General features: G+C 45.4%; 1 protein-coding gene across 1 annotated transcript in view; it reads right to left on the bottom strand.

Moving 5' to 3' along the window:
• Positions 1–13,361, bottom strand: part of LOC129815888 (dihydropyridine-sensitive L-type skeletal muscle calcium channel subunit alpha-1-like) — a 98,832-nt gene that overhangs the window by 66,050 nt on the left and 19,421 nt on the right. The window contains exons 7-10 of the mRNA XM_055870061.1: positions 3,229–3,332; positions 2,983–3,128; positions 2,780–2,861; positions 2,480–2,640 (exon numbers count right to left, since the gene is read on the bottom strand). Coding sequence (XP_055726036.1) covers positions 2,480–2,640; positions 2,780–2,861; positions 2,983–3,128; positions 3,229–3,332 — 493 coding nt within the window. The remainder of the gene's footprint in view (positions 1–2,479; positions 2,641–2,779; positions 2,862–2,982; positions 3,129–3,228; positions 3,333–13,361) is intronic.

The raw sequence follows: 13,361 nt of genomic DNA, 5'->3' as shown, positions 1-13,361 counted from the left end.
GACCCTCTGCACACATCAACAACGGTTGCCCACGAAGCACGGTCGTTACCCATCGCTCCACAAAAGCCGCGGCCCTTGCAGAGCAAGGGGAAACCCTACTTAAGTCTCAGAGCAAGTGACGTAACTGATTGAAATGCTACTAGCGCGTACCCGCTAACTAGCTAGCCATTTCACATCCGTTACAGAAGCACAGCCGGAGCTGCCCAGTGACACGAGCCTACGAGATGGGCTAAACTACTTCTATGCTTGGTTCAAGGCAAATAACACTGAAACATGCATGAGAGCACCAGCTGTTCTGGAAGACTGTGTGATTACGCTCTCCGCAGCCGATGTGAGTAAGACCTTTAGACAGGTCAACATTCACAAGGCCGTGGGGCCAGACGTATTACCAGGACGGGCACTGCGAACATGCGCTGACCACCTGGCAAGTGTCTTCACTGACATGTTCAACCTCTCCCTCTCCGAGTCTGTAATACCAACATGTTTCAAGCAGACCACCATAGTGCCTATACCCAAGAACACTAAGGTAACCTGCCTAAACGACTACCGACCCGTAGCACTCACATCTGTAGCCATGAAGTGCTTCGAAAGGCTGGTCATGACTCACATCAACACCATTATCCCAGAAACCCTAGACCTACTCCAATTTGCATTCCGCCCCAACAGATCCACAGATGACGCAATCTCTATTGCACTCCACACTGCCCTTTCCCACCTGGACGAAAGGAACACCTTTGTTAGAATGCTATTCATTGACTACAGCTCAGCGTATCAACACCATAGTGCCCTAAAAGCTCATCAATAAGCTAAGGAACCTGGGACTAAACACCTCCCTCGGCAACTGGATTCTGGACTTCCTGACGGGCCGCCACCTGGTGGTAAGGGTAGGTGACAACACATCTGCCACGCTGATCCTCAACACAGGGGCCCCTCAGGGGTGCGTGCTCAGTCCCCTCCTGTACTCCCTTTTCACTCATGACTGCACGGCCAGGCACGACTCCATTAAGTTTGCCGATGACACAACAGTAGTAGGCCTGATCACTGACAACAATGAGACAGCCAATAGATAGGAGTTCAGAGACCTGGCCGTGTGGTGCCAGGACAACAACCTCGCCCTCAACGTGATCAAGACAAAGGAGATGATTGTGGACTACAGGAAAAAGAGGACCGAGCATGCCCCCATTCTCATCGATGGAGCTGCAGTGGAGCAGGTTGAGAGCTTCAAGTTCCTTGGTGTCCATATCACCAACAAACTAACATGGTCCAAGCACACCAAGACTGTCGTGAAGAGGGCACGACAAAACCTATTCCCCCTCAGGAGACTGAAAAGATTTGGCATGGGTCTTCAGATCCTCAAAAGGTTCTACAGCTGCACCATCGAGAGCATCCTGACTGGTTGCATCCCTGCCTGGTATGGCAACTGCTCGGCCTCCGACCGCAAGGCACTACAGAGGGTAGTGCAAACAGCCCAGTACATCACTGGGGTATAGGGTACCATACTCTATACCAGACGGTGTCAGAGGAAGGCCTTTTACACCGCTGCTACTCTATGTTGTTATCATTTATGCATAGTCACTTTAATAACTCTACCTACATGTACATATTACCTCAACTATCCGGTGCCCCCGCACCGGTACCCCCTGTATATAGTCTGGCTATTGTTATTTTACTGCTGCTCTTTAATTACTTGTTACTTTTATTTCTTACTCTTATCCGTATTTTTTTTAACTGCATTGTTGGTTAGGGGCTTGTAAGTAAGCATTTCACTGTAAGGTCTACACCTGTTGTATTTGGCGTATGTGACTAATAAAATTTGGTGAGGCTAATGTGACACTAACAGTATATCTTCCTCCAATGTCCCTGTCCCGTACCAGGGTTGAACTAGTGATCCTCTAATCGCAAACACAGGTGACTGCCTTCCTTGACAAGATACCAAGCAATTGAGCCATAGAAAAGGATCCAATTCGCTAGCTACATTGGTAACATTTTAAGCTAGTTGTAGAGTAAGCTTACGGCACACTCCTAACTCAGTTACATGTATATCAGTTTATTCTATAGACATACTGTAGATATGTGTAGATATGCTATAGATATGTGTAGATAGTGACCTTGCCACCAGTTAGTTTATTTGATAGATATGCTGTAGATTTGTGTAGATACTGACATTGCCACTCGTGAGTTTATTCTATAGATATGTGTAGATGTAGATACGTGTAGACACGCTATAGATTTGTGTGGGGCGGCAGGTAACCTAGTATTTAGAGAGTTGGACTAGTAACCGAAAGGTTGCAAGATCAAATCCCTGAGCTGACAAGGTACAAATCTGTCATTCTGCCCCTAAACAAGGCAGTTAACCCACTGTTCCTAGGCCGTCATTGAAAATAAGAATTTGTTATAACTGACTTGCCTAGTTAAATAAAGGTAAAATATAAATAAAAAAATGTGTGTAGATGTGCTATAGATATGTGTAGATACTGACCTTGCCACTCAGTGAGTTGCTGGGACTGCTTGTGGTGTTCAGTAGCGATGGCCAGCGTGTTCAGAAACACCAGAAGGATCACCCACCAGTAGAACATACGGGACTTCACATACACAAGACACTTACGCCGGAAGAAAACGTTCCATTTACGAGCCAGCTTGCTGAACAGAGAGAGATGAGGGAGAGGAGGAGATGAAGAGATGTCATGTTAGGAGATGTTTCAGACTCATGAGGTCTGTTTTCCTTTCATCAAGACACCTGAGTGTTGTCCCAGTCAGAGGCAGGTGTTGGTGTACTTACTAGTAGTACATAATTTTTTGCATGGTGTCCATGTCCTTTAGACTCCCTGCCTCAGATTCTCCATCTTCCAGGGGTAGCAGGCCTTGGGACAAGAGACACTGATGTCACTGCATGGTGTTTGATAAGGGCTGACTCATATTGTACTCTTCTATTCTAATTGATCCTGTTGTGTGTTGGTGATAGGGTTAGGAAGCCATAAGTACCCTGTCCCTCCCCGTCGGCGTCCATGACTTCGGCCTGTGTGATCCACTCCATGTAGCCCTTCACATCCTCATCCAGCTGCTGGGTCTCCCTCATCTCTGTGTACTCTCCGCGCGCCTTGCCCTTTTCTCGCTCCTTAGTGAATTCACTGACGGAGGTAAAAGAGAGATAGAGAAAATATAAAAATTAGAGAAATGGAGGAGAAAGAGAGACAGACCAGGTGATGTGTGTGTGGTGTCTCCACTTACCCACTGAGCACGCCCAGGACCAGGTTGAGCACAAAGAAGGAGCCAACCAAGATGAGAGTCAGAAAATACATCCATGGCCACTCCATACCAATAGCATCATTCACCTGGGAGACGGAGATAGAGAGATGGGGGAGAGAGAAAGAGAGATGGAGAGACAGGGGAAGAGAGAGAGAGAGAGAGAGAGAGAGAGAGAGAGAGAGAGAGAGACAAAAAAGAAAAAAAAGAAAACATTAGAAGCAAAAAACATTTTGATACCGAATGTAAAACAATCTAAGACAAATGTCAAATGAAAAACATAAGCAGCAAAATAACCCAGAGCTAAGCTAGGAATAGTTTGAAACTCTGAAACAGTATAAACATACACTGAAATGCAAGACATTGAATTATAACAGCAAGACACTTGTTGAAATTGAAAACGCAATTGAACAACATCAGTTGTGGGACATGTGGAACAATTTAAGCAGAGCAAAGCCACAAGAATTAGCCATACAAGATGAATGAATTTGGAAAACTTATTTTGATAATCTATACAAAAACATCCCACAAAAAGACTTACAGCATACCCAATTAGAAATTTAAGTAATGTTTAACATCCTTGAATAAGTCATTAAAAACAACCAAAATCCATTAGATTACCCAATAACCCAACAATAACTAAATGAAAATCTAAAATCTATGAAACCAAAGAAGGCCTGTTGTCAAGATAACATCAGAAATGAAATGCTGAAAAACAGGATATGTGAGTTGCAAAATGCTGTGCTTAAATTGTTCAACCTGGTACTAAGTTCTGTCTGCTTTCCTGATGTCTGGAACCAGAGGCTCATCTCCCCTATCCACAAAAGTGGAGACAAATGAGACCTTGATAATTACAGGGGAATTTGCATAAACAGCAACTTGGGAAAGCATTTTGAAGTCAAGAATTAAAACCTTTCTTCAAGAAAAAATGTAATAAGTAAATGTCAGATTGACTTTCTCCCCAACCATCGCACTACTTTCCATATATACACCTTACACACACTAATTAATAAACACATCCACCGAAAAAAAGAGGGAAAAATCTTTGCTTGCTTTATTGACTTTAAAAAAGCATTTGATTCTATTTGGTCTATTCTTCAAAATTCTCCAAAGTTGGCTTGGTAGTAAAGTGTATGACTTAATAAAATGTATGTACACAGAAAACATGTGTGCAATAAAAATCCAAAACCAAAGAACATTATTATTTTGCTATGTCGAGGTGTGAGACAAGGCTGCAGTTTGAGTCCAAACCTTTTCAAAATTTATATCAATTGATTAGCAGACATGTTGTACCATTCTGCAGCCCCAGGAATCACACTATTTGACACAGAGGAACATATCTGCTATATGCTGATGATTTGGTTCGTCTTTCACCAACCAAAGAAGGTCTTCAACAGAACCTTTGTCACGTTCCTGACCTTATTTTCCTTTGTTTAGCTTTGTTTACTTGGTCAGGACGTGAGCTGGGTGGGCAGTCTATGTTATGTGTTTCTATGTTTAGGTTCATTGGTAATTAGCCTTATATGGTTCTCAATCAGGGGCAGGTGTTTGACGTTTCCTCTGATTGAGAACCATATAAAGGTAGGCTGTTCACACCGTCTGTTTGTGGGTGATTGTCTACCGTGTCAGTGTTGTTACCACACAGGACTGTTTCGTTTGTTTTAGTCGGTTCCTGTTCGTGCGTTCTTTGTGTTCTATAAGTTCTCATGTTCAGGTCTGTCTACGTCGTTTTGTTGTTTTGTAGTTATTCAAGTGTGCTTCGTGTTCGTTTTGTTTAATAAATCAACATGTATTCATCACCAGCTGCGTTTTGGTCCAATCCATGCTCCTCCTCAGACGAGGAGGAGAACAACCGTTACAACCTTACTATTTCAGAGCAATATTGACATAATTGGACCCTGGCAGTAAATAAATAAAAAAATAACTCACCTTGGACATCATAATTGAACACACTAAAAATGACTCATACTTTGGTCTGACCATATGTGCATCGGGAAACTTTAATATGGCAGTGAATGCACTCAAAGAAAAAGCCTACAGAGCATCGTGTGCAATAAAAATGAAATTATTCAAAATCATCATCCCAATTAGAATTTGGACCAAAATATTTCACAGCGGAATCCTACCAATAGCTCTTTACAGAAGTGAAGTTTTGGAGCCACTCAATAAACTGGACTTTAAACAAACATCCAATTGAAGCCCTACATGCAGAATTCTGTCGGAAAAGTCCTGAGAAATACACCAACTAATGCAGGTTGGGCAGAATTGGGCCGCTTTCCAGTGGTAATGAAAAAAACTAAAATGTTGGCCACACCTAAATTTAAGTCCAAATTCAAGTCTCCAATTTAAAGCACTTCAAACCCTAGAGCTGAGCCCAGAAACGAGCCCTCTCAGTCAGCTGGTGTTGGACCTAACCAACCAAGCTGACACCAGCATTGCTTCAAAAAAAATAAACAAATAAACAAAATCATGAACCAATCAAAGGACTCATATTTACAACATCGGATGAACAAAACAAAATCCCAAAGCCGACTAAATTGTTATCTGGCCCTAAACAGAGAATATGAATTGGCTGATTATCATTACTCTGTCAGAGATACGAAGCAGAGACAGATCCTTACCAAGTACAGGCTGAGAGACTTGTTTTATTTTTATTTAACCTTTATTTAGCTGGGCAAGTCAGTTAAGAACAATAACTTTTGTCAATAGGGGGGCGCCATTTCGACTTTGAAAAAAATTCGTTCCCAAATTAAACTGCCTCTTACTCAATTCTTACTCGTACAATATGCATATTATTATTACTATTGGATAGAAAACACTCTCTAGTTTCTAAAACCGTTTATATTATTTCTCTGAGTGAAACAGAACTCATTCTGCAGCACACTTCCTGTCAGGAAGTGAGATTTCTGAAATCGAGGTCCCTGTTCTAGGGTCAGTTTATAAGTCCCCATGTAAGCTATGGGGATACATGCACTGCATACGCCTTCCTCTAGATGTCAGTAAGCGGTGAGAATTTGAATGGAGTGGATTGCACCATCTGGAGCACTATAAAAGCTCATGGAACGGAAGTACCGTTCTTTTCAACGGGGCGCCTGGCGCAAGAGGGACATCACAATGGCATCCTGAAAAGCTTTCGTTTTAGCAGTTCTATATCTCCGGCTCTGATTTAATTGGATTTTTGTCTTAAAAACTTCATACGGTAGTTAATTTAAACCGACTTATAGCAGTTTATATCAGTTTATTGCGATTTTCTGGAATTTCTTTGTCTTACGCTATCACGAGTTGGACACCTCTCCGGTGGATGGCTAGCGTTAGCTGCTATTTCTACAGGAGAAAAGGACATCTTTCAACCAAAAGACGATTGTTCTGGAGAAAGGACACCTTGCCCAAGATTCTGATGGAAGCTCAGCAAATAGTAAGCAGTCTTTATGCTGTTAATTCGTATTTATGTTGACAAATGTCAAATAATAATTCCGCCATGAATTTCGGTGCGGTCTCGCTTTAGCGCACGCTGTATGCGTAGTAACGTTAATTTAAAAAATCTAACACAGCGGTTGCATTAAGAACTAATGTATCTTTCATTTGCTGTCCAACCTGTATTTTTTTTAGTCAAGTCTATGATTACTCATCGATTAGAATAGGTGCCTCTCCAAGATGGCGCCGGACAGATTGCTTGAAGTTTGGCCACTAATCACATTGTATAACCACGATTTGTGCCGCTAAATATGCACATTTTCGAACAAACCCTATATGCATTGTGTAATATGATGTTACAGGACTGTTATCTGATGAAGAATATCAAGGTTAGTCAAAAATTATATATGTTTTGCCTGTTTGTTACGATCGCTAACCTGTGCTGCTGGTAAATGGTTTGTGTTTCTGGCTATGGTGGTAAGCTAATATAATGCTATATTGTGTTTTCGCTGTAAAACACGTAGAGAATCTGAAATATTGGCTGGATTCACAAGATGTTTGTCTTTCATTTGCTGTACGCTGTGTATTTTTAAGAAATGTTTTATGATGAGTAATTAGGTAATACACGATGGTCTCTGTAGTTATTCTAGTTGCTTTGGTGAGAGTTGTGATGGTGGCTGCAATGGTAAACTATGATTTATACCTGAAATATGCACATTTTTCTAACAAAACATATTTATTGTATAGCATATGTTATCAGACTGTCATCTGATGAAAGTGTTTCTTGGTTAGTGGCTATTTATATCTTTATTTGGTCGAATTTGTTACAGCTACCTATGCAGGAAAAAAATGTTGGAGTAAAAAAAGTGGTGTCTTTTGCTAACGTGGTTAGCTAATAGATTTACATATTGTGTCTTCCCTGTAAAACATTTAAAAAATCAGAAATGATGGCTTGATTACCAAGATGTGTATCTTTCATCTGGTGTCTTGGACTTGTGATTTAATGATATTTAGATGCTAGTATTTACTTGTGACGCTATGCTAGGCTATGCTAGTCAGCTTTTATACTGATGGGGGTGCTCCCGGACCCGGGATTGGGAGGAAGTAGAAGTTAACACTTTTATGGTTACTACATGATTCCATATGTGTTATGTCATCTAGACAGCATTGGCCTAGAGCACACTAAAAACGATACATACCTCGACCTAAACATCAGCGCCACAGGTAACTTCCACAAAGTTGTGAACGATCTGAGAGACAAGGCAAGAAGGGCCTTCTATGCCATCAAAAGGAACATAACATTCGACATAGCAATTAGGATCTGGCTAAAAATACTTTGTCCCATTGCCCTTTATGGTTGTGAGGTCTGGGGTCCGCTCACCAACCAACAATTCACAAAATGTGACAAACACCAAATTGAGACTCTGCATGCAGAATTCAGCAAAAATATCCTCTGTGTACAACGTAAAACACCAAATAATGCATGCAGAGCAGAATTAGGCCGATACCCACTAATTATCAAAATCCAGAAAAGAGCCATTAAATTCTACAACCACCTAGAAGGAAGCGATTCCCAAACCTTCCATAACAACGCCATCACCTACAGAGAGATGATCCACTAAGCAAGCTGGTCCTTGGGCTCTGTGTAACGATCGTCGTAATATTCTTCCTCCTCCTCGGACGAGAAGAGGCGAGACGGGTCGGACCAATAAGCAGAGTGATTCGTGTCCATGATATTTTAATGAATCGAACTGAACACTTAACATACAAAAACAACAAAACGTGACAAAACCGAAAACAGTCCCGTGTGGCACGAACACTGACACGAGATACAACCACCCACAAAACACACGTGAAACCCCGGCTGCCTTAGTATGATTCTCAATCAGGGACAAACGATCTACAGCTGCCTCTGACTGAGAATCATACCAGGCCGAACACAAAAACCCCAACATAGAAAAACACACATAGACCAACCCACCCAACTCACGCCCTGACCAACTAAATAAATACAAGAAAAAAGGAAAACAGGTCAGGAACGTGACATAACCCCCCCCTTAAGGTGCGAACTCCGGGCGCACCCGCATAAACTCTAGGGGAGGGTCTGGGTGGGCGTCTGTCCACGGTGGCGGCTCTGGCGCTGGTCGTGGTCCCCAACCCACCATAGTCAAACCCCGCTTCCGTGGTCTCCTCCCAATGGCCACCCTCCATGTCAAACCCACTCTACCAAAAGGCAGCACCGGACTGAGGGGCAGCACCAGACTGAGGGGCAGCACCAGACTGAGGGGCAGCACCAGACTGAGGGGCAGCACCAGACTGAGGGGCAGCACTAGACTGAGGGACAGCACCAGACTGAGGGACAGCACCAGACTGAGGGGCGGATCCTGGCTGGCTGGCTCTGGCGGATCCTGGCTGGCTGGCTCTGGCGGATCCTGGCTGGCTGGCTCTGGCGGATCCTGGCTGGCTGGCTCTGGCGGATCCTGGCTGGCTGGCTCTGGCGGATCCTGGCTGGCTCTGGCGGTCCTGGCTGGACGGCTCTGGCTGGTCCTGGCTGGACGGCTCTGGCTGGTCCTGGCTGGACGGCTCTGGCTGGTCCTGGCTGGACGGCTATGGCTGGTCCTGGCTGGACGGCTCATAACAGACGGACAGCGCTGGGAAGGCAGGCATCTCAAACAGCGCTGAGCAGGCAGGCAGTTCAGGCGCCGCTGGGCAGACGGCAGACTCTGGCCGGCTGAGACGCACTGTAGACCTGGTGCGTGGTATAGGCACTGGCTGCGCTGGAGAGGAGGAAAGCTCTGACAGCGCTGGACAGGTGGGAGCAGCTGGAGAGAGAACCCGGAGAGACAGCCTGGTGCGGGGGACTGCCACCGGTGGACTGGTACTTGGAGGTGGCACCGGGTATACCGGACCGTGAAGGAGGACACGTGCTCTTGAGCACCGAGCCTGCCCAACCTTACCAGGTTGAATGGTGCCAGTAGCCCTGCCAGTGCGGCGAGGTGGAATAGCCCGCACTGGGCTATGCTGGCGAACCGGGGACATCATTCGTAAGGCTGGTGCCATGTATGCCGGCCCGAGGAGACGCACTGGAGGCCAGATGCGTTGGGCCGGCTTCATGACATCCGGCTCGATGCCCAACTTAGCCCTACCAGTGCGGCGAGGTGGAATAGCCCGCACTGGGCTAAGCACGCGTACTGGGGACACCGTGCGCTTTACCGCATAACACAGTGTCTGACCAGTACGACGCCCTCTCACTCCACGGTAAGCACGGGGAGTTGGCTCAGGTATCCTACCCGGCTTTGCCACACTCCTCGTGTGCCCTCCCCCAAGAAATTTTTGGGTCTGACTCTCGGGCTCCCAACCGCGTCGCCGCGCTGCCTCCTCATTCCAGCGCCTCTCTGCCTTCGCTGCTTCCAGCTCCGCCTTGGGACGGCGATATTCCCCTGGCTGAGCCCAGGGTCCTTTGCCGTCCAGGATCTCCTCCCAAGTCCAGGAGTCCTGGGTTTTTTCCCACTGCTGTCGCTGCCCGTTTGCACTCCGCTTGATCCTAGATTGGTGGGTGGTTCTGTAACGATCGTCGTAATATTCTTCCTCCTCCTCGGACGAGGAGAGGCGAGACGGGTCGGACCAATAAGCAGAGTGATTCGTGTCCATGATATTTTAATGAATCGAACTGAACACTTGACATACAAAAACAACAAAACGTGACAAAACCAAAAACAGTCCCGTGTGGCACGAACACTGACACGAGATACAACCACCCACAAAACACACGTGAAACCCCGGCTGCCTTAGTATGATTCTCAATCAGGGACAAACGATCTACAGCTGCCTCTGACTGAGAATCATACCAGGCCGAACACAAAAACCCCAACATAGAAAAACACACATAGACCAACCCACCCAACTCACGCCCTGACCAACTAAATAAATACAAGAAAAAAGGAAAACAGGTCAGGAACGTGACACTCTGTTCACAAACACAAACAGACCCCACAGAGCCCCAGGACAGCAACACAACTTGATCCAACCAAATCACGAGAAAACAAAAAGATAATTACTTGACATATTGGAAAGAATTAACAAAAAAAACTGAGCAAACTAGAATGCTATTTGGCCCTAAACAGAGAGCACACAGTGTCAGAATACCTGACCACTGTAGCTGACCCAAACTTAAGGAAAGCTTTGACTCAGTGAGCATAGCCTTGCTATTAAGAAAGGCTGCCATAGGTAGAGTTGGCTCTCAGGAGAAGACAGGCTGCCCACAAAATGAGGTGGAAACTGAGCTGCACTTCATAACCTCCTGCCAAATGTATGACCATGTTACATGCACATATTTCCCTCAGATTAAACAGACCCACAAAGAATCTGAAAACAAACCCAATTTCGATAAACTCCCATATCTATTGGGTGAAATACCACAGTGTGCCATCACAGCAGCAAGTGTGTGACCTGTTGACCAAATGTGTGACCTGTTGCCACAAGAAAAGGTCAACCAGTGAATAACAAAGGCCATTGTAAATATAAACCATATTTATTTTTATTTATCTTCCGTTTTGTAGTTCAACTATTTGCACATAATATGACACTTGAAATGTCTTTATTATTTTGGAACTTTGTGGGTGTTTACTGTTCATTTGTATTGTTTATTTCAATTTTGTTTATTATCTACTTCACTTGCTTAAGCAACGTTAACATATGTTTCCCGTGCCAATAAAGCCCTTAAATTGAAATTGAATTGAGAGAGAAGGAAATATTTTTGGACATTTTGTCTTTCTTTAATGATACACTACATACTAATTTCATTGAAAACTCATCACCACTCAAATGGGATGGCCTGCAGAGACCATCCCATTAAACACTAAAGGGTCTGTTACTATTCGACCCTGTTCCTCATTGTTAGCCAAATAGCCAACTGTCACGTTCGTCGTAACATTGAAGAGAGGAGGACCAAGGCGCAGCGTGATAACAATACATTATTCTTTATTTGAAGACGAAACGAAACGAACACTATACAAACTAGACAAAACAACAAACGTGAAGCTATAGAACAAATAGTGCTGACACTAAACACTACACATAGACAATCACCCACCACCTAATGAATATGGCTGCCTAAATATGGTTCCCAATCAGAGACAACGATAGACAGCTGTCTCTAATTGAGAACCAATCTAGGCAACCGTAGACATACATACACCTAGACTGAACACTGCCCCATAAACATACAAAAAACCCTAGACAATACAAAACACATACATCCCCCATGTCACACCCTGACCTAACTAAAATAATAAAGAAAACAAAGATAACTAAGGCCAGGGTGTGACACCAACTTTGCCTGAGCAAAAAGAAAATTCAACAACACACATTTGGCCTTCTCCTTATTTGAATACTTGTACCCCATTATAAACATTCCAACAGTAAGACCCACCCCCAACCTCTCATACAGACATCCCAACAGAGACATTAATGGCATTAACCTGGCGCACACAGAAAACACATGAATCACAGTTTCCCTCATATCACAGAAAGAACACCCTTGTCCGACTCCCGGGTCGACCCGTGCCAACCAGCTTTTAGTGGCCCTGACCTCTTTGGTACTGGGAGTTTGTAGAGCCCCCTCCATCTAAAAACCACCATACTCTCTGCCCCACATACCCCTGCCACTGATGTCCCTTCACTCCTGTTAGGCTCCTAATGTTCCTCACCTTAATACAGAGGTTGTAGAGGGCTTTACCTCCCACCCCCTCAAACTCCCCCAGACTCGGAGTGTAAGTCCTTTATAACCCCTTACTAGTCCCCAGTCTCTGCCGTCACCTGCAGCTGTGGAAACATTGGTGACCCCTCCCCCGTTGGCCGCTCAAACACCCCCCTTACCGACTCAAACAGTGCCTCCTGGACCTCACCCAGTAATCTCTCGAGCAGCCTAAGAGATGTTAATCCTGTTTATTGTGCCACGACTTCCGGGATTTTCCACCCCTCTTCCCCCAGTAGTCGCAGGTCACCCAGCCTTAGTAAACCCGCTGCCATCAGTCGCTTCTGCAGGGTGGCCGATTGAACCGATCTCAAAAGGATGGCTGGATTGTGGAAGATAGGCTCCTCCCACAGCCCAGGCTCCACATCCCCTTCTCGTGCGGGCCTTAGCAGCTGCCAGGCCCTCAGCACTGCAGAGTAAAAATCAGAGAGACCTGCTGTACTCAGACTCTACAGCCTCATGAGGAACAGCTGCCGGTCCAACCCTAATCCGCCAACACTCCTCAGCAGCGTGCATGCTGGTTCCCTCCAGCCGACATCAGTATGGTACAGCAGCCTCTGCGCCGCCTTGAGTCAGAATGCAGCCACCCTGCTCTCCAGTTCCACCAGACCCTGTCCTCCTTTGTGGATGGACATGTACAACACTGCCTCCCTCAGCCAGTGATGACCCAACCAGAAAAAAAATCCACCGGCCGGTGTAGCAAATCTGCGAGCAGACCGGCACGCGCGGTGGAGGGGGGGGGGGGGTTGTGGACAGCCAGTGTATGCCATAGGGAGGATGCCACCAGGTTGTTGATTATCAGCACCTTCCCTCTATATGACACTTGGGACAGGAGCCACCTCCACCTGGCCAGTCTTGACACCACTGCCTGTGACAGCCCCAACCAGTTCTTCCTGACCCACATCTCCGAGCCCAGGTACACCCCCAAAATGTTAAGCCCTTCACAGCC

Source organism: Salvelinus fontinalis, chromosome 18 (genome assembly GCF_029448725.1).
Source record: "Salvelinus fontinalis isolate EN_2023a chromosome 18, ASM2944872v1, whole genome shotgun sequence".
Classification (NCBI taxonomy): Eukaryota; Metazoa; Chordata; class Actinopteri; order Salmoniformes; family Salmonidae; genus Salvelinus; species Salvelinus fontinalis.
This window is presented reverse-complemented; position numbering and strand designations above follow the sequence as displayed.